Below are 21,592 nucleotides of genomic sequence, written 5' to 3' on the forward strand. Positions count from 1 at the left end.
TCGCCCAAATGAAATCGTTAGCATCATCAAAAATCAACTGAATCCGAAAAATCCCCGGGATGCGACCTCATAACTCCCAAAATGATCATCGAGCTCCCATATTGCGCCGTTTGCACTATCACCCAGCTTTTCAACACCATCGCAAAACTTGGCTACTATCCAATGAGATGGAAGAAGTCAATTATAATAATGATAGCAAAGCCGGGAAAAGACCACACAGTCCCCACGTCGTATAGACCTATAAGCCTACTTTCATGCTTATCTAAACTCTTTGAAAAATGCGTTTTGATTCGGATAAACACGTACCTAAGACTCCAGGAAGGAATCCCGTCACATCAATTTGGGTTTCGTGAAAAGCACGGAACAATTGAGCAGGTCAACCGGATAACATCAGAAATTCGGAACGCGTTTGAAAAACGAGAGTACTGTACTGCCATATTTTTAGATGTCTCTCAAGCATTTGACAGAGTCTGGCTAGAAGGTCTAATGTACAAGATCAAGACAATGCTCCCCAGCAACACCCATAAGCTTTTAGAGTCTTACCTTTACGACAGAAAATTTGTTGTGAGATGCAACTCTGCTATATCTGATGTTTTCACTGTTGGAGCTGGAGTTCCTCAAGGTAGTGTGCTAGGGCCAACACTATACGTCCTCTACACAGCAGACATCCCGACAAGCACACGAATAACAACATCTACGTTTGCTGATGATACAGCTATTCTTAGCCGCTCAAAATGCCCGAGGCAAGCAACTGCGCAGCTAGCTCTTCATATGGTCGATGTTGAAAAATGGCTATCAGATTGGCGAATTAGAGTGAACGAACAAAAATGCAAGCACGTTACATTCACCCTGAACAGACAAAACTGCCCGCCGCTAACGTTAAACAACACTCCACTCCCGCAAGCAAACGAAGTGACATATCTAGGAGTACACCTCGACAGAAGACTCACATGGCGCCGGCACATTGAAGCCAAAAGAACACACCTAAAGCTAAAAGCCAGCAGCCTTCATTGGCTTATCAACGCTCGGTCTCCCCTTAGCCTTGAATATAAAGTCCTGCTGTATAACTCGGTACTAAAACCTATATGGATGTACGGCTCCCAATTATGGGGGAGTGCCAGCAATAGTAATATTGACATAGTCCAGCGAGCTCAGTCGAAGATCTTGAGAACCATCACCGGGGCACCGTGGTACGTTCGCAACGAAAACATACAACGCGACTTAAACATCCTACCAGTCAAAGAAGTGATCGCAGAACAGAAGGAAAAGTACTTTACCAAGCTACTGTTGCACCCTAACCACCTGGCGAGAGGTCTAACAAGGTTGAGCAACCAATCACGTCTTCGTCGTAATGACTTACCTACCCAGCGACCGACCTGAGGGACGCGCAACCAGAATGCAGTTTTAACACACTGTTAGCTAAATTTTAATGTTAAGATTCGTAAACTTATTGTTAGTCTCAAAATCTAGAGAAGATTCAATAAATAAAAGCAAAGTCCTCAAAAAAAAAAAAAAAATTTCAACTTTCGTGTTATAGGCAAAGAGCCAACAGCCAAGGCAACTTTGTTAATTTATTTAAGCAACGTTCTCATAAGTGTACGTTATATACGAGAATGTGTGTGTGTGTGTACACATCTGACGGATGTTTCTGTCATTAAGCAAAACTTTCGTCAAAGCATAAAATTTGCTGCCGCTTCACAGAGAAAGAGAGACAGTGACAGAGAAAAAGAGAAGGCAGACGGCTGCAGCAATAAGCGAGAGAAAATGTGTGTTTGTGGGAGAGGGTGCAGGATATATTTTTACTACTTATAAGCACTGCGCTTTGGCATTTTATGCTTTTGCCTTTTGCTGCATTAAAATGGAACGTGTTTTAATGCAGCAGCTCGACTCTCTCTTTTCCTCTGATGCCACAAAGCGACAACAGCCAAAGAAGACAAGCTTATAAATACTTATGAAGTGTTCAACAGAGACTGAGACCGAGAGAGAGAGAGAGAGAGAGAGAGTATGAGAAATGCATAAAAGTATTGCTAATACGGTTGGTGCTTTGTGAGAAGATTGTCAGGGATGCATTAAAAGTCGTAAACATCGTCAGATAAAAAGACTAAAAGAGAGGGAGAGGTGAGGAAGGGACAGTAGAAGCTGCTTAACGAGTGCTGGATAAGCGGAAAAGTGCAGTATCAAAAGGTAGTTAAAACTGCGACACACAAATCTTCAAAGGAAACTCAACTATTCCCTGCGAATTTTTCAAGCGCTGCTTAGCAACTTTTGTCGATTTTTGACATATGAAAGTATTTCATATTAATAAATAAGTTTTGTTTTAATATTGTAAAACTTTTGGAATGAGAAACTGAAGAATATTAATACAAATACGATTTAATAACAAGATATATATTATCCCCATTATTGAGTTGTCCTTTTAAATAAATTAATACCTTTTGAACTTCGATTCCATTGAATTTAAAGAATAAAAAGGTAGCTTAAAAATATCTATGTTAAGTCTTCAGTAACATATCAGTTATTATAATTCCGCTTATGTGGAGTATTTATATTTTGTCTTTCATCTCATGACACATATTTCTGAAATCAAAAAAGATTGATGCACCTTAAATTTAAATAATTTCAATATAAAATAAGTTAGGTTAGATTATAAATGAAATGAAGAATAAATTGTATTTATTAGAGAACTCATATAATTACGTTTTGATTTTATTTTCATAATGTTAGTAATTCTAATAATTTCAATATAAAATAGGTTAGGTTAGGTTATAAATGACATAAAGAATAAATTCCATTTATTATCGAAGGAATCCATTTAACTGTCTTTTGATGATTTCAAAACTGTGTGCTTCATTGACTAAATATTTAATTATGCCAAAAAAGTGTCCCAACTCAATATTTAATCACCGAAATTCTTGTTAACAATCAATTGAATTATGAAGAAGCTCTGTTGTGCCCTGCTCAAAGTCAAAGTCAAAGTCAGAAACACTACAAAACTTGGCGACAAGCATTGAATTGCCAAATATACAATAATAACAATAATAATGCGAATAACAATAAGCGCAATGTGTAGGCATTTCTTTATTTCTTTTATTTAATTGTGAAAATCAAAAAGCGGCACAAGGTCAAATGGTCATTGTGTTCTTCTCTGAGTCGAAGCCAAACAAGTCTAAACAACGTGCGCCACAAAAGAAGGCATCAAAAGTAAAAGCCTTTGTCACGGACAGCTTCCTTCATCTCCATTCTCCTCTTCCCTCCTCGCCCTCTCTGAGCTGTTCCCTGCTGTCGTCAGAGTGAAAACAAACCGCTTTACACTTGAGCAACATTTATTTTTCCGTTTCATTTCACGCGTTTCAGTTTCATTATGCCAGCTGTCAGCGACAGCCGCTGCGTGTAACGGTTTTCTGTTGCCATTGCTGTTTCATTTTTCACACCATTCGCAATGCGACGCACGTACGCCACGCCCCCTTGCCGCGCCCCCTTCTAACCACAGCAAACGGCACAAATGCTTCCTTTATGGACACCCTCAAAGGAGACCTTTTGCCCCCATTTAAATGATATGCGGCGCAGTTTTTCTGGCTCATTGAAGACCGCAAAGGGAAAGACCAAAAAACACCGAAAAAAAAAATTAATTTGAAAACCCGTCAATTAGGCGAGGGGAATGGGAAAGCTGCCTTAAAGCAGATTCGAGTTGCCAAAAAAAACTGTTGCCCAATTTTTTGTTGTCATCAACTATTTTTCAATGATCCAATTAGTTTTGCCGATTTCGCTCGCTGGCAGCCGACTGTCAGTTGTCAAATGACCCAATTTTCCATTTGCATTTCTGGAATCTGATTTGTTTTAGTCACCGTCGCTGCATAATTGATGGATTGTCTTGTGGGCTGACCCTCAACGAGGTCAACATGGACTCCGACGACATGTCGTCTGCTTCATTTTGTTTCTCATTTTTTTTCAGCTGCTGCTTTTGCTTTTACTGGGATCACAACTAATAAATAATAAATCAAGCGTTAGACAGTCACAGCCAAAAGTTCAGCTGCTTTGCCTAAATGTCATCGAAAGCTGCAAAAACATACTGAAATTTTAATGAGACTTCTTTGATTGATAAAACCCCAAAAGTGCCAGCATCCGAAAAGTTAGAGTCGCTAAGGGAAAGTCTATTGGAATGTCCTTCAAATCAAAATAGAGACAAGGCAGTTGCAGTTATAAATAAACTCAGTACATAAAAGTATTGAAGAAGAGGTATTTTTTAGATCAAATCTGAGTAACAAAAATACAATTTTTATCAATTAAAAAGTATTTTTGCAAATTAAGTCTTTTCAAATTGTTCTGATTTAAAATCCACCAAATATCTCTTCATACTTCATAAATATTAAAGTTTACTCAAAAAGCTGGGATCAATGAAATTAATAGCCTCTTCTGTAGGCTGCCAATCCGCCTAATGTATTTATGATTGGCAGCAACTGCTTTGATTTTCTTCAACATTTTCATTTTTCGTTTTCAATTTACTAAAAAAAATACCGAATTCATTTCAGCTTTAGCTGCAGGCTTTCAAATATGGAAAGACCCCAAAAAGACTAAGTAAATCACACTTGAGCCTAGCCAAAAATCTCTGCTTGTCTTTCAATACGAAATCAAATTCAATTATGTTTGTTGCCAGCCGATTGGCACTCAACTCAACTCAACTCAACTCTTTCGTTTTCATTTTTTTTTTTTTTTTTTTGTTATTTACAAGAACAACGATTTGCACAAAGCAAATCTCCAGTTGGAAACAATTCCCAAATAGGAGCACAAACAGCATCGACTCAAATCCTCTGACTCAGTCTCAGCTTGAGCTTCATCCTCACACTAATTACAATTCTCGAATGCCCAAAAGGCGATTTCCCTCTCAAAAAAATAGAAAAACAACTACCAAAAATCCAACAAAATTGAAAAGAAATTTTTGTTGTGCAAAAAAAGAGGCACGAGCCAAAAAAACCAAAAAAAAAATTGGAAAAAGGTCAGTCAGATGCTGTGTGTAAGGACACAATTTTCCGCTACACCTGCGCTGAATGACGACCCGATTCGAAGCCCCTCGGGTGCAGCTCTTCACTTCTCTTCCGCTTTCACTCACTCACTCTCTCTCTCTTTCTGGGTCTCTCTAAATACCATGCTTAGCGTTGGGTCCATTCCCCATTCTCCGTCCAACATCATCGGCTTGTCCCTGGCGAGAGTGCAGTTTAATTGACAGTTGAAAACGTTGCTCAAAGCTGCAAAACTCACTTCAAAGGATGCCGCGAAATGCAGCTGCCGAAAAGGGACCAAAAAAAAATTACAAGCGAGGCCCATCCAACTACCATATGCCATTGTCTAGGCTTTGCCAGCACTCGCTGTTGAGTATTCACTCAATCTACGAAAAAAGCGAACAGTAAAAAGAGTAAAAGTTATGACAACAGCAGCTGCCGTGGATGGGACTTATTACGAGTCTGAGAACAATTAGCAATGGACGGCGAATACATGAAATTAAGTAAAAGCTACTTGAAAGCTCTTCAAAGTCGCTTAAAGCTCGGCAATTTGTCGAAGAGGGAATTGCAGTTGCTTGTGCATATTTTTTTATTATGACGTTAGCTTTTTTATGGACGAGCAAGTAAATCCGCAGAAAAGATATTATCGAATTGCTTCAACTTCAAAATTTCCAATTCTCAAGCTCAGAGGGCAATGAAACCGTTTGAAATTTTTAAGAGCTGCTAATAAAACTGAAGCCGAAGCCGTTGCCATTGCATTTGGAGTTGGAGTTGGGGTCGAAGCCACAGAGCTCGTTTGTGCTCATCTGAGCAGCTAATAAAAATGCCAAATGCAGCATTTTTACTATGCACTATAAAATATCAGAAAATATCAGTGCCATCGCGTGAAGAGAGAGAGAGAGAGAGAGTAAGGAGAAGGGGAAAGGGAAAGGGAAGCTAGTCGGACTTATAGACAGTAAGCTGCTCGCCATGAACGTGCGCATGTAAATCAATGTAATAGTCGCTTTTATGGTACGACCATAGAGTTTTTGTTCGACAGGTCTCCCGCTCTCCTGCCTCTCCTTTAACATTTCCCGTTGCCGTACTTTAGTTTCGGTAATACAATGAGAGAGAAAACGCAGCGCGTTGCGGTGACAACAACTGAATGAAAACTGAATCATCCATATCATTATGTTGATGCAGCTTCAGTTTCACAGAACGCACTTCGTTACGTGTTTGCGGTGATAAAGTGGATAAAAGGGAGAGATAGGGAGACAAACAGCACTTGGAAGGTGGTTAGCGGTTGCAGTAACAGCCAATAAATCTCTAGCTAAATGCTCGAGAAAAAACTTTACGGCCAAACCGTGAAAGACATTTCCCATTGGCCGAAGACAGAAGAGTAGTAGCATCACAAGAAGAAGGATTCGTAGCGCATTTTTATGGTTTAAATACTTTGCGCCAAACTTGAAATAATGCAACGCCTTCTCACCTCAACCCCTTCTCAACTGACAGCACATAAAAACGAAAACGAAAACGACGAATAAAAAAGACAAAAAAAAAGAAACTAACAAAAAACCAGAAATATAAAACAAAAAGCAAAAAACGCGCCCAAAATCTGCAGGCAGCTTAAGTGGATTTTACGCCAAGCAGCGATCCCAACTGCCCCTAGCCTCCTCCTCTCCATTGCTCCTCCTCCTCTGACCCATCGCAGCATGCAACAAAAACACGCAAAAAGTTTTGTTCGTTTTTTGTTGTTTTTTTATTTTTGGCGGAACAGCGGCTTCCACGGTAAATCCTTATAGATAAAGAGCGTTTTGCACTTGTCGAAAGCGCAGAGCGCCAAAAAGTATGCAGTAAACTTTATGAAAATTCTATTACATTGTTTTTCACTTTCTCCACGGGGACGGTGGTAAACTCGTGGAAATCAACTAAAACACCAAGCCAAGTAGCATATGCAAAGCGCCCAGCTGACAACTTGAGCTAGATGGAAAGGGGTTCCTGACTGCCTGCCTGCTGCCTGACTGGCGTACATCGCGTATACGCAACGTCTTAAAAATTGGCAAACTTAACTTTTGCAACGCGAGCGCTCACTGTCAATTCAACACACACAGTGTTGCGAAGAGAGCTTTGTACTTCTCAAGGGGCTAAATGATGGGCACAAAACGAAGCCGAGCATTAAGAGAGTGAGTTGAGATTGTTTCCACTTCCGGCAGCAGCTGATGCGACCACTTTGATTACACTTTTCTGCAACAAAGAAAAGGGGAAGATCTACAATTGACTGAGGAATAAAAAAGTGTTGGCAAAGTGACTAAGCATACACCTGTCGTATAGCATTTTAGGCCTTGAACATGAATCATTTTTCTATTCACAGTTTTGACACTTCATAAATCAAATCCTGGATATGTTTCTCCATATGAAAGTGATTAGCATTAATCTACTTAAAATACTCCATCTTCATTAAGGCTATTTCATAAAATGTAAGAAAGAAAATATTGAATTAATATTAAGTAATTTTGTAATATAATCTTAAATAATATCAACGTGTTCTTATTGTATTCTATTTTCCAAACACCAATTTATTTATAGTTAACTAATCTAACTTTCATATTTCAAACTATTTTTAGGATTTCTGCCAACAAACTTTAATAGTTTGACTTTAAATTCTTAATAGAAATTATATCATATGACAAAACCAAGCAATACTTTTATGAGGTTAAAGCCTTTACAGACCAAAATCATATCATAAGGTTAGATAATATTTTAATTAGATAAACTCATTAGAATAATAAATAAATTTAGGTTTATTGATATTGTTATTTAATTTTTTAGCTTAGCTATGTAAAAATTAAACCATTTGATTTTCTCAATCAATGCTCAATTAATTGATGTCGGCGTACGTGGCGTATGCGTAACTTATGCAACCGCAACAAAGTCTCGGCGTCCTTGCTGCTCACAGCAAAGTCAAAGTAAGGCAACATGAAGTTATTTTTGGTTGCCACCGCCACCGTCACCGCATTCTCATCCGCATTCAGTGACAAAGTTTGCCACGAGGCAACTAAAAACTGCACTGAAAGAGAGTGAGAGGGAAAAAAGAAGACAGAGAAAGCAGAGGAGAAAGTCGCGTGTTGTCTGTTTTGTCCGTTTGTCTGCATCTTCATGAAGCCAAACTCATTCAGGCAACAAGGACAACTTGCCGTTTGGCTTTTCCAAATGAAATTTTGCGGCTTTTGGGCGGCAATTGGGCTGCCCAGAGAGAGGGGCGTATAGGAGGGGGGCGTGTCAGGGCAGAAAAAGAGCTGGTCTGAGGATTGTGCGCTTCGCTGCGGCTTTTCGCTTTGAATGTTGCGCATTTTTCGCACGGGGCGCTCAACAAAAGCCTTGAATTGCTCTGCCAGGCAGCAGTAACAGGAGCCACAACAGCAACAACAACAAAAACAACTACGACAATAAGAGCAACAAAGTCTACAACAAACATTGGCTACTCTGTGCCAATTTATGCTCTCAAATTGTCCTCGCTGCGACTCGACTCGAGTTGAGCTGAGTTGAGTTGAGTTTAAGGCCTGTCCGAGACAGAGAGGCGTGAATTTATTGTCAACACTTGCTGCCCAGATAATTAGTGTGAAAATGAAAAGTAAGTAGTTTTCATAATGGCCATAGCAATAGCAACAGATCCCTCTTTGGCCGTAAAGGAAATGAAATGAAGGTTAAAGTGTTTGCTTTGTCTCATTGTCATTATACAAGAGAGTGCTTATCACGATGGCAGTTACTATTAAAGAGAACTATGCAAAGTGTTGGAATTTGAATGAGGAAAAGTAGAAAATATATGAAGTGATTATCGGATCTTAAGTAGTTACAGTTTATGTGCTCACATATTTATTCCTATTATTATTGATTATATTTTAAACCAGACGACAGCTTTGCCCCTCTGGCGTCATTCGGCTTGTCGAAATGGTCGTGTGCAAAAGTGTTGATGGCATCTAAATAACTGAGCAACTGATGTGCAAAGGCAGCAGCCACTAAAAGCGAAGGAATGTAAATGGAGAATAACTCCATTGCATATGAAATAAAACTAAGAACCTATAAAACCGCACAGCTCCCGCGATGGTCATGCAAATAAAAGCGAAACGCCAAGTGACAGTAGTCAACATGAAGGCGACCCTTGACTATGAGAGCGAGACAGAGAAGATGACAGCAGCAGCAACAGCAGAAGCAGCAGCAGCTGACAGCAGAAGGAAGGCGATGAATTCACATTGTTTATTTAAAAACTACTCTATTATGGGAAGCTGGGAACAAGTAGATGGGACAGCGGCTAGTGCGCTGTTCAGCTTTATAAAAATGCAATTTCAGAGCGGACAACAACAGGCAGAAGCAGCGGCAGAAACAACTACAACAATAACAGGGCTAAGAACAACACGTTATACTCAGAGCAACGTTGCAAACACTCGTCGCATACACAAAAGTATAATCGCACTATAAATCCCTCGCGTCGAAACCAAAAACTTTACATTTGCTTTTCGGCAAGGCGACAAAGAATGGAACAAAAGAAAAGAGGCGATGTTTTGACAAGTCGATGGGTGAATACTCTTCAAAAAGGAATATTTATGGATATGGGAATAATTATACCTTAATAGGAATAAAAAAATTCGTCAACTGAAATATTCAATAGAGTTGCTTAATGTTTGTTTCTTTCGACTTTTATTAAGTCTTTTTTATAGTCATACGAGTACTCTTATCTATGTTATAAGTACAATTTATATTTATGTGCTCTTTTACTTACATTTTTTGTTTAGTTTATTTTGAGTATCAATACTTTTTTAATTACACATTCTTAATTGACACTTTTCCTGTCTTTTGTTTTGTGTCTTTTTAACTTTGCAAGTTGCCTCATTTATTTCATTAACTTTGTTTGATTTATCTGCTTCAATTGTTAGTCCATTTTTCAACTTATTTTCTTTCGTAGTAAGCCTATATCTTTACAAACTTTTATAACCATATTGCACTATTCCATATCCTTATGTATTCCTACCTTATCACTTAGCTGATATACCCTCGGCAGTGGAGAAAATAAAGAAAATACCAAAATTACATGCAAGGGGTGAGCAAGAGACGCGCTTGCCAGACGAGAGGAGCCACTGTGCATTGTGCTTGCCCAGCTGCATTGGTAGCGGGGCCATCCTCGTAGTTATGTCCACGGTCAGAGCCAGTGAGAATAGTGTGAGAGGGTGGCAAAACGAGAAGGTGGAAAGGGAGAGGGAGAGAGAGGGATTCTTGTCTCTGGTGAGTGGGTGAAGAGACTCGGCTTGTGCCTCGTGCCGGGGCATAATGTTGATGATGAAAACGTGCGCATTGTTTTCAGATTTTCGGAATTTTAATTAAATTTGCATTGTTTCTAGTGGCACTTGACGATGCCACGACGACGACGTCGAGGACGAGAACGAGGCAATGCAACGCGGCAAGTTGCATGTCGTGCACATGGCCCCAAAAAAGAACTGCTGATGCTCCGATTTAAATAAGTTTCATATTCTTTTGTTGTGTCTCATCCACAAATATACAGAGCAAGGCTGGACTTTAAATTAGCCAGTGAAAAGAAAAAAAAGAATTAGAAACAAAACATTAACGAGTTTGTAAAACGTAGCAAGAGACTTATTTAAATTGATAAACTAAAAAATAATTTAAGTGAGGGAGAATTAAAGGTAACTGAAGAAAGCTCCTGTAGTCGGTTTAAAGCTTAAAGGGCTGATTACGTCAAATCAGCAACTGGAAACCAGCTAAAACCCTTGTAGAGAGGCAGGAGAAGCAAACTTATCATTTTACAGCCGAATTATTAAATGTGACACTTCACAGACAGAGACAGCCAGCAAAAGAGAAAGAGACGGAGCTGAAAAGTTGTGCCAAATGTGAAACGTTGGCACTGTCAACGGCTCATAAAAAATGCTAAACAAGTCAACAACATGCGCCTTTAGCCAGCTGTCAATAAATATGAAACTCCATAAGCCAAAAAAAAAGAGAGAGAGAAAAAACACCCACTCAACAGGACACGAGGCAAGCAAGGCTAGAAAAGGAAAGAAAAGGCAACAGCAGAAGCTGAAGCCGAGGCAGAAACAGAAAAAATATCAATCATAATAAAAAATACATAAACAAAGCAAAGTCGACAGCGGGCACATAAGCAAATGTAAATTTCTGTGTTCTCTAACGCCCCCCTTGTGACCCCTGACCCCACTCTCCATTCCCTTTCCCCTCTCCTTCGCCTTCGCCCCATTTTTAGTCACCCGTGCGCACCCACACGAAGTGTAAATAAACAAAGCAAATGTGACAGTCTGGAGACTCGACTCGACTCGACTCGGAGTCGAATGGGAATTGAGGGCGCCCCAAACAAACACTGACAACATCAAATACATTTTGTCATCTTAGCCAAACTGAAAGTAGACTCAAAGTAGACTGTCAATTGTCGGCTTTTAGCCAATATGAAAGCTCTTTGACAACAATATTTTCTCTTGGGCCAGCTAAGTGTATGTTCGCCTTTTTTTTAAAGGTTTTGACTAAGCCCAAAATTATGTGGCAGGCAATAGAGGGAAAAGGATGGGGAAGAGGAGAAAACAGAGAAACTAATCAATTGTAACTAAATTATGTTCCACAATTTCATAAAATTATTCTCAAATAAGTCAATGAAGAAGTTTTCATAATTTATTCTATGTATGAACTTAAGAAGTTTTAACGAATTAAATAAAGAGATTTTCACTATTTATTCTAATTAAGATTCTAACTAAGATTAAATAAAGCTTTCAATTTTATTTCTATCTATCACATTTACAAATTCAAAAAGGAACAATTAACAAATTTGTATAATTTACGTTATGTGTTAATTTAAGAATTTTTTAAAAATATTAAACACAAATTTGTATAAGCAAATGAACTCAATAAATAAATGATAATGAACTACTTCAAGTTGGCTGTCTTGTTCGCTGTGCTGACAAGTCCCTTAGAAATTTAGCCCTTGCTTCTTATGGCTAATTAATTGTATGCGAAATGCTGTAAGTTAAATTGAATACTACGAGTCCTTGGCGTACCGCTGACTGCTTTTGATTTATACTCATAAAAGTGCCCACACTACATGGGGAATATTTCATGTTTTTGTTTCCGCTGACCATTTATAATGAAACAGCAGCCAACAAACCGACACACACACTACACACGCATACCCGCAATCGGACAGCAAAGTGCCTTTTTAATTAACTGAAAAAGGCTTCACAGTCAGTCAGGAGTATTTCAGTAGTGAACCTGCAACGAAGCTGCCCACATGTGAGTCTGACTTTGGTAGAATACAACTCGGTACTATCCTATAGAATGAATGTGTTTGCATGTGCAACGCCTTTTTTACTCTTCATTTTTATTTTTCAGTTTGTTGCTTTTGTGTTCTGTATTTAATAACCAACAGCAGCAACACCAACAACACCAAATTGCAAACTGAAGCCGAAGCCACGCCCACCACAGACAGCACTAATTAATTATGCACCCATGCTGCTCTACAATACATCTCTCACTCTCACTCCCCCCTTTAGCTCTTTCCTGCGCTTTCGCTCTCATTTAAAAATATTTTTGTACCTTTTTAGTGCAGGTACATTTACTTTTGGATCGTCTTCTTTGGTATCTCTGCATAATTGATGATCAAATTATTATATTCCTATTATTCCAACTAAGACTTAAAAGCAATCAAATGTTAAATTTGATTAAAAATATGATGTGATTATACAAATGAAAAGCACATTAAATATGAACCTTTAAATGTACAGAAAGCAACGAATTTGTTGGAAATCTTAATGAATCATTCTAAAAATGTAACTATTCTAACACAATCATTTTGTAAATTAAAAATAATTTAAAATCGAATCCGCAATAGCCATCACAAAAAATGTATCTTTTACCCAGTTATAAATGAATTGTAAATAAAAATAAAAAATAATTATAAACTAAACTTTAAAGTAAAATATTGAATTAAACTTAGCTTTACTCCAATTCAACTGAAATTATCAGATTTCACAAACATTTATTTCAATTTTTATAAGAGTATCTCTGCTTCTCCCAATTGCAATCACATGTTTCATCGACAAGAGCTCGTGTAGGTTGTTCCTGTTTTATTTGTTTTTAAGTGGCTGCCACGTGTCCACTTGCTGCATAAACAGAGCATTTTATTATATTTTTGAATAAAAAGAATCGCAGCAAAACGTTTTTGGCTTTGCAACTGCCTTAGCAATGAAAATGCTTTGACATCCTATGCAAAACACAAGCCGACAAAATGTATTGCAACTGCAGGAAGGGGAAAAGCGATGGGAAAAGGCAAAATCAGAGTGCCAAGATTGTTTAGTCTTTGTCTTTTGTGTATCGCTTTTGTTATGCAGTGCTACTGCTGCTTGCTATATTTAAAGATGGAACCACTAGAGTATATTGGACCTAATGAAATGCGACTAGAAAATGTCTTTAACTTAAAAAAAAAAACTTGCAATGCATTCGCTTCTAACTACAAATTAAAGCTTATATAAACGAGAGTATCTCAAAGTCTAACATACTTTTAGTTAGAACGCAAGTTGGACTTGTTTTTAGTTGTTTATCTGTGTCCCCATATGCAAAACGGAATGTGTAGAAATTCGCATTCGTTTTTCGACTTAATGCCGCTCTGAATGCATATGAAATTGAATATTTTCATTCTTATTCTTATGCCATAAACGTCCGCATTCACAATACTCATTCGCATTCCCATTCGCTGCATACTTTAAGGCGCCTTTTTTTTCCATCTATTCACAAATGCCATTGGCTTTGGATTCAGCCTCAGCTTCAGCTTCAGCTTTGGCTGACATTCTGCAAGCGTTTTCTATTCGCATGGAAAATTTGCTGTGATAGTAAAATGTTTATTGTTATCTCCGAGTGTCAGCCTACGTGACATTTTCAATCTTTGTTAGTGGAATCGAACAAAAAAGAAATGCACACACTAAGAGAAATCGAGAGAGAGAGAGAGATAGAAAGAGAGAAAAGAGGCAACGTACTGACAGGCTGTCAGACAAAATTTGAAAGCAAAGCTCAAGACCTGCTGCAATTCTTGTGGCTAGAAGAAGGTATCAAGGAATTGTGGAAAAAACCCATGAATAACTAGGCAAAAAAAGCTGGTAAACTTTTGCAATTGCAATGAGAAATAAATTTTCAATCCACTTACTCGACGAATTAAGTGGCCAATATATATCTAATAAACAATCAATTTTGTTCTAATAAAGTTTTAATATTAAAATAATTTTATATTCACTTATTTATCGATTTAAATCGCATTCTCCACCAGCCAAACGGTAAGTTTTAAATCAATGTGTTAGCGTTCAATAAGTGGCAGATTTATAGATTGAAAATTGAAATATCATGGTGCGAAATAGCAATAAAAATAAATTAAAATAGAAACTAACAACAGATGGCGAGCATGGCATCGAAATTCATAGAGCTGCAGCATAAAAGAATAACGCTGCATTCTGATATCCTTGTGTACAGATGTCTAACTGCATTATTAATCGAGCTGGCGTCATTTTAATAACAAGCAGCTGCGAAGGATGAGCAAGTGTGCTTATGAGTGTGTGTGTGTGTGTGTGGTTTTGTTGCATACTTTCAGGCGAAAGCACTTAAAATATTCTTATAGCCCGCTTGATGGCTGCCGTTGCACAATGCACAAGGCAGTTTCAGATGCTGAAAATTAGACAGGAAATTATTTGTCTGAACGCACGATGCTTGCAAAACTCTGCAGACTGATAGAGTAAAGGTGAAGGAGAGGTAGAGGAGGCGAAAGTTGATTTATTATGTTGACGCTGTGAAATGGAGTGTAAGGATTCTGTTGTCTACTTGCATGCATTTCATTTGTTTGCCATCTTATAATGCATTCTGTGTTGCATCACATCTCCTCCTCTCTCTTTATCTCCTTGCCCATTGTTGACTGAAATGATTTTTGCACAATTTATTTTCATACGCCTCACAAAATACAAAATGAACGCCACAGGCCACAAGAATATGAAAAATATTTGCTGCAAATTAAGTGTTGCATTCTTCTGAGGGCATTTTTAATTGATTTTTGACTCGGTAAGTCACAACAAATTTCAAGTGGAGATGAACAATTAGCAGTAGTCATCACTTGACTTGAGCTGCTGTTCAAAAGACAACTTGCTAATCAAGTGCTGGGCAAAAGCCCTGCAAGACATTTAATTTAAAGGAAATAACAAACTTGCTTTCGATGTCTTTTTCTTTAAGTTCATTTTGCGTAGAATTAAAACAAACAAATTGTTGTCACAAATTTAATTTCACTCAATTTAATATTTATTTTCTCCAAGTTAATATTTATGTAACGAACTTATTTTTGTTGTATAATAAATAAGGGTATAGCTTAAGTATTTATTACTTACTTAAAATCAACAAAATACCATAAAACAATATCTTTGTCGTATTCGAACTTAATGTGAATAAATTAAATGGTAGTCAAGTATTGTATTTTCATCAATGTCATATTAATTTAGCTGACATCGAATTTAGTTGCGATTCATCTGAAATATTAATTGAGGCAACTTGATCAAAGATAAGAAACAAAGGACAAATGGCAGCGGACTGAGGACTGTGGACTGTGGAGTGAGTCGTCGATAGAGTATGGCAGATATTATGGTTTTGTGCTTAGGAGAGCATAAATCTTGTGCACAAATACAATTGATTTGCTTTATTAGGGCTCGCTTAAAGCAGCAACAACAATGAGCGCTTTATTTATTAAGAGCAAAACACGAAGCAAAACAAAAACACCAAGCAAAACAAATAAAAAAACAACAAAATAAAATAGAAGAAACTCGAGAAGGATGATGATAAAATTCCTTGGATTGTTAATCTCATAGAGCTACGTCTGTTCCTGTTTATTTGCCGCACAATTTCACACATGTGTGGGTCACCTGCTCTCTCTTTCTAACGCAGCGTCTCTCTCTCTCTCTCTCTCTCTTTCTCTGACTCACGCGTTCTTTTGTGCTGTGTTCAGCTCATTTCAGTTTGCGTGAAGTGATTTACGAGTAATTCGACATTTAACCTGTGGCTAAATTTGTAATTAGTCAAGTTTTCGTGGCGCATACATAAAATTTGCTTGTGCCAAGCTTAGCGAACTTTCTTCCCTCATGTGTGCAGGTCTATTAATAATAAGCCAAGTGAGTAAATGTATGTATGTATGCGTGTGCGAGTGTGTGTGTGGCATTTATTATATAATCCAAGTATGTATATAGTACAAGGTGTAGCCTTGGCTTACTGACTCTGCCACAGCTGCTGAGACAGACATGGACACAGCATTTTGACAAAAGGCAATTTCATTCACTTGATGCCTGCCAAATGCCTCCGAACATCTATGAACCGCAAATTAATTTCCATGCTGAGCAGTAAAAGCGTTTAATATGCCAACAAACATTTTCAAATTAGTTGCGAAACTTGCTTAACTGATTAAACGCATTCACTTAGTGAGGAATTGTCTAATAATTAACTGAAGAATAATTACTAAATTATACAACACGTTTGCATTTCACAAAAGTTTCTAATATACTGAAATAAACTGTAGTCTATTCGTTTTCAATTAAAGCCTCAAACTGCTAGCCGAAGTTGAAACATTCCGCAGTCGACGAACAGCACTCTGTAATAAAGCAATCAGCCGAAAAATTAAAAAACCCATACAAAAGATGACAACACTAGCATATGGCTGATACAATAAAAAATAAAACAAGAATTGGCTTGCTTTGCATTTTTGTCTGCAATCCAAAAGGGGATAACAGAGTTGGGGTTAGGTTTTCTGGCTTAGGTATTGCTCGTTGGTACTTGAAGCTCAAACATCACATAAAATACTAAATAAACAAGTACGAAAGCTATCATCGAGTGTGCTCGACTGTGAGATACCCGCCATCCATTTTCAATAACAATGAAATATGTCTTAAAAATACTAAAATTTACCGAAGACTATATTTGGTATATAGTACTACATTTAAAACAAAACCTTCACTAGTCGTCCAGGAAAGTCATTCGTGACTTTTCCGTGATTGTTCCGCAATTTATTCGCAATTGTTCTATGATTCTCCTGCAACCCTTTCTCGAGTTTTCCATAATTCTTCCGCGATTGCACGATTTTTGCACGATTGTTACGAGATTGCTCCGCAATTGTTATATGATCCTTTCGATATTGTATTCCCGCGATTATTCCGTTATTGTTGCGTGATCGTATCACGATATTTGAATACCGCTATTGTTGCGTGGTTTTTTTCACGATCCTCCTGCAATCCTTGCGAAAGTGTTTCGTTACTCTTTAAAGAGTACTCCGCGACTCTCTAGCGGGTCCATTTACAGTAGGCACAAAGTTGCAATACCCTATGGTTAGGGAGTTTAAAAAAAAAATCGCTTGCTTTGCATTTTTTGTGTGCTTTCCAAAAGGGGATAACAAAGATGGGGTTAGGTGTTTGAGCTTAGGCATTAGGCAGGACTCGTCCCTTCCACCCAAATATCATACGCTTTGTTTACAAAATGTCGGCGCATTTTTCTATTTGACGCTCGCTGTATAGTGCCAAAAAAAACAACAGCTGAGGGCAAGTCGCAAAATGTTGGAAAAGCAAAAGAAAAGTTCGGGAAAGGGAGTTTCACATTCAATCAACATTCTGCAGCGGAGAAAGAGAAGTAGAAGCTGACTGGCAACTCGTTCACTCGTCTATGGTTTAGAACTTCACTAGACAGACCAAAACAAAACGTTGCCAGTTTCCAGTTTCGAGTAGAGAGCGAGAGATGGAGTCCGTGTGTCTGTCGACAATCGCATGGCTGCTTTTATAATTCCTTTGTACAATATTTGTTTGGCAATGAATGTAATTGATGTTCACAGCTAGCAGGGCAACGCAAAGGGGATCGAGGGATGGGGACAGACATCAGCGGGTCCAGGGGCGAAGTGAGAGCGTGCGAAACTTCAATCAATTTGATTTTATTGAACGTCGATAGAGCAACAAAAGGTGTTGACCTGGCATTTGTGGTTGCCATACAATAAAAAGAGATTCCACAATGGATAGAACGCTAACTCTAACTCATCTGCTACTGCTGCTGGGTTTAAACCAAGCTCAGGTATCGCAATTAAGCCAAAACAAGAAAGATGGTTGGAAAAGTGTCAATCGAATCGTTTAAAACTCATACTTTAAACATAGACAAAACCATTTAATCAGAAAATAAGAATTGTTGCTATTAAATTATAATTTAGAAATTCTAAATTTATTAATAAATATAAATTTATCATAAATCGTAGACAGTAAAAAATATATACAAATAATCTACAGTTCATTGCGTTTTAGTTTCACAACAGATATTTGCATTTGCTGTTAACAAGTCTCATTATTTGTTGAGAATCTTGTTACACAACAAAGGCAACACATTCTACAACACTACAGTTCAGATATTAAATTGGCCACATATAGTACAAAATAATGACAGTGTTGGACGATGAGTTTGAATACTATGCAGCAAACGTAGGTAATATATAAGCAAATTCAAAGTTCTTCTCTAATCGTATTCATTGCCACAGCTTAGTTGCCTCAGTGTGCTACATTTGCCATACGAAACGCGTTGCATGATGGTAAGAAAGGCGTCAGATTGTCAGTCGATAGTCCAATATCTGAATTACTTTGATATTATGTCCTGTATACTCAAGATTGATACGCCGGCAATAGAGATTTTAGTAATGTTGGCCTTCATATGTTGTGTGCTGATATACGTCCAGATCACGGCCATAATAGTTGGCACTTAGTAAGTGCAACAAACTGTATGAACAAATATGTTTTTCTACTAATTTAAATTCTCTTTTTAGTCTGACGCCAGTGATGAAAATACTCTCAGTGAAGATGCATATGAATGAGTATCTGGCGGGCATAACACTTCTGTCATTTGCCAATTCCTTTCCAGATATGATCTCCAATCTGTTGCCGATTCGTGCGCAGTCGGCTCTTTACACTAGAACCATTAGTAATTGTTTGGTTATTGTGCTGTTGTGTGGTGGCATGGTGTGTTTTCTGAAACCCTTTAAGATGGATGGCCATTCGACTGTGCGGGATTTGCTCTTCCTGCTGATGGCTGTAGAATTGATGAGTTTTATAATCACAGACAGTGTATCGAATATCGAATGCATCTGTGAGGAGATAGCTTTAAGTTTTTAATTCATATTAGTTTTAAATAATTTCCTTGCAGTTATGCTCATCGTATACATTATTTATCTGATTATACAGGTAACCGATCTCATACTGATGCGTCGCACTATTCGCAGTGAGTTGTCCAGTTGAGTGGATAATAATAATACTAATCGCTTTGCTTATTTCAGAACTGCGCACTGAAATTACCGCCTTGAGGCAGCAGCCCATTTCACCGGCTCGAAACGAGAAATTACGCAAGAAGATGGCAATTCTTATTGATCTAGAGAGCAATGAGGTAATGAGCATACGAAAACAGGACGCCCATTTTATGCTGCACAAGAGATCATCGAGACTATCATCAGCATCGAATATATTTTCAACATCTGGTAAGAAATTCGAACGCGGCGATGTCGATTATGTATCGACACGAATTGTGCTACACAACAAAAACAATACAAAAAATCAGTTTCTGTGGAACGAATTCTTTGAGAAATTCAATCCCATTTATGGCAAGAACTGGGGAATGCTTAATAGATGCGATCGCATTATTTTAATTGCCCGAGCACCGTTGGTCATCATCACAAGAATGATTGTGCCCGAGGTGAATTACGAACTCTACAAACACGGTTGGAGTAAGCTTTTGAACTGCATGCAGATTGTAACCACGCCCTTTTTTGTCATCACTGCAGTTACCTGTGAGTATTGCCGATATATAATTTTATATACTTTTTCATTATTATCAATCGCAGCTAACTTTTCCAAGCTCTATTTGACTTGGCGCCTCAGCTTTAACATGAAGTACGCTTGTTACTCCATGATTGCAACAGTGCCCGCGGCTGTGTTTATCTTCTTCGATACTCGCACGGATATTCCACCGTCCTATCATTTTGTGAGTCTCACAGAAATCTTTGAATATATTTAATTTTCCTGTTCCTAGATTTACATCTGCTTGAATGCAGCCAGCTCGTTTGTCATTGTCTTTGTGTGCGCCGCAGAGATCGAAGTGCTAACCACAATTGTGGGCGTTGTTTTTGATTTCAGCGGCAATTTAATGGACATTACTTTTGGTGCCCTGATCAATGCCATACTCGACATGTTGGCAATCTATACGATGACCATGGCAGGCTATGAAAAAATGGCATTCGCTGCCATCTTTGCAGGTCCATTTTTCAGTAAGTCAAATACCATATTCAATTGCAATTAATTGTTATATTGCTAAGCACTTTCTAGGCATTATTGTTGGTATGGGCGTACCATTGTATTTTAATAAGAAAGCTCATCAGAAGGGCTCGGCACATTTCTTGTATGGTGAGCTGGGTGACAACTGTTACATCTTCATGATGATCACGGTGTACTCTACATTGATGTGGACTTTGACATTGAATTTCTATAGTCGACGTTCGGTTGGCATCTATTGTTGGGTCTTACTTTTCATATTTCTACTTTACGCTTTTAGCATCGAGGCAAAACTCATTCACGGATTTGGCAAGGATCCTTACTTTCCACCTCAATAATTTTGTACGTACAAAAAGTGAATAATCTGATAGGAATTAATAATACAAGAATTATTATATATAACTAACTTCTCTTATTTTTGGATGTTATTGCTCTTGTTGTTGTCTCCTTGAGCATAAAAATGCCAAAAAATTTGTCTAAATTAATATGCAATTAATGGCGCCACTTGCTGCTTGCCACGCCCAGCCAGCATCGCCCACTTGGCACTTTTACCAAGCGAAGCACGCGGCGTATGCGCAACGCGCTTTTTAATTTATGCACTTTTCTGTTTTAATTTATGTGTGAAGCAAATGAAGCAGCTGCCCCCTCCACCTCCATTCCACATTTAGCCCCTTTGTAGCTTCAGTTGTTGTTGCTGGTGCTGTTGTTGTCGCTGTGTAGCTCTAATTTTATGAATTATTGCTGATTAATTAGATTGTTAGGCGAGGCAGCGATGCCCGAGGAGTGTCCATAATGTATTCAATATATTCACAGTCTTCTTTTTTATGCATCAACCAAGAGAGACAGAGAGAGCAGGAATGTAAGGGAGCGAGAGAGATGTGGTCTCTGGTCAGCCTCAGTGGAACACGTAGCGGAAATTGTGTGCGGCGTGAATAACGGAAATTAATAAGAAAATAAATCACATGCCTGCCGTTTTTACTTCTCTACTTTGCTTGCCAGTTTCTCCAGCATTTCCCCCTTTCCCTTTCCCTTCTCTTATATATATATATATTGCCCGACTTGACTTTCTGTCAAAGGCAAAGGAGAAAGCCAAAGGCAAGAAGAGAGCGAAGGGAACAAGTAAAATCGCAGGCACAGTCGCAGGCGCTGCGGAAGGAAGTGTCTAAAGTGTTGCGGTTGATTTACGGCAATTTCTTCTTTTTTTTTGGACTCGGAAGTGTTTTCGGAAGCTTCCGGATGTCCGAGCTGACTGAA

At 38.2% G+C, this 21,592-nt stretch overlaps 1 protein-coding gene across 3 annotated transcripts; it reads left to right on the plus strand.

Moving 5' to 3' along the window:
- Positions 1–18,341: 18,341 nt before the first annotated feature.
- Positions 18,342–20,754, plus strand: LOC133842518 (mitochondrial sodium/calcium exchanger protein-like). 3 transcript variants are annotated; one of them, XM_062275635.1, is made up of 9 exons: positions 18,342–18,505; positions 18,562–18,782; positions 18,844–19,163; positions 19,221–19,295; positions 19,351–19,857; positions 19,912–20,051; positions 20,100–20,334; positions 20,393–20,565; positions 20,619–20,754. In XM_062275635.1, the coding sequence occupies exons 1-9, from the start codon at positions 18,464–18,466 to the stop codon at positions 20,742–20,744; spliced, it is 1,839 nt and encodes a 612-aa protein (XP_062131619.1). In that variant the 5' UTR covers positions 18,342–18,463; the 3' UTR covers positions 20,745–20,754. The 3 variants fall into 3 exon arrangements, with proteins under 3 accessions (XP_062131619.1, XP_062131622.1, XP_062131621.1); XM_062275637.1 differs by having other exon boundaries at positions 18,344–18,505; positions 20,393–20,735; XM_062275638.1 differs by lacking the exons at positions 20,393–20,565; positions 20,619–20,754 and having other exon boundaries at positions 20,158–20,321.
- The last annotated feature ends 838 nt before the right edge of the window (positions 20,755–21,592 follow it).

The sequence above is a fragment of the Drosophila sulfurigaster genome, chromosome 3, assembly GCF_023558435.1.
Source record: "Drosophila sulfurigaster albostrigata strain 15112-1811.04 chromosome 3, ASM2355843v2, whole genome shotgun sequence".
NCBI lineage: Eukaryota > Metazoa > Arthropoda > Insecta > Diptera > Drosophilidae > Drosophila > Drosophila sulfurigaster.

What these genes read in the sequence shown, in the direction of transcription:
- LOC133842518 (XM_062275635.1), top strand. Translation starts at nt 18,464, where the DNA reads ATGACAGTGTTGGACGATGAGTTTGAATACTATGCAGCAAAC. An exon ending in TTCCACCGTCCTATCATTTT is followed by an intron (nt 20,052 to 20,099) that starts GTGAGTCTCACA and finishes TCCTGTTCCTAG; the next exon opens with ATTTACATCTGCTTGAATGC. An exon ending in CTTTGCAGGTCCATTTTTCA is followed by an intron (nt 20,335 to 20,392) that starts GTAAGTCAAATA and finishes AGCACTTTCTAG; the next exon opens with GCATTATTGTTGGTATGGGC.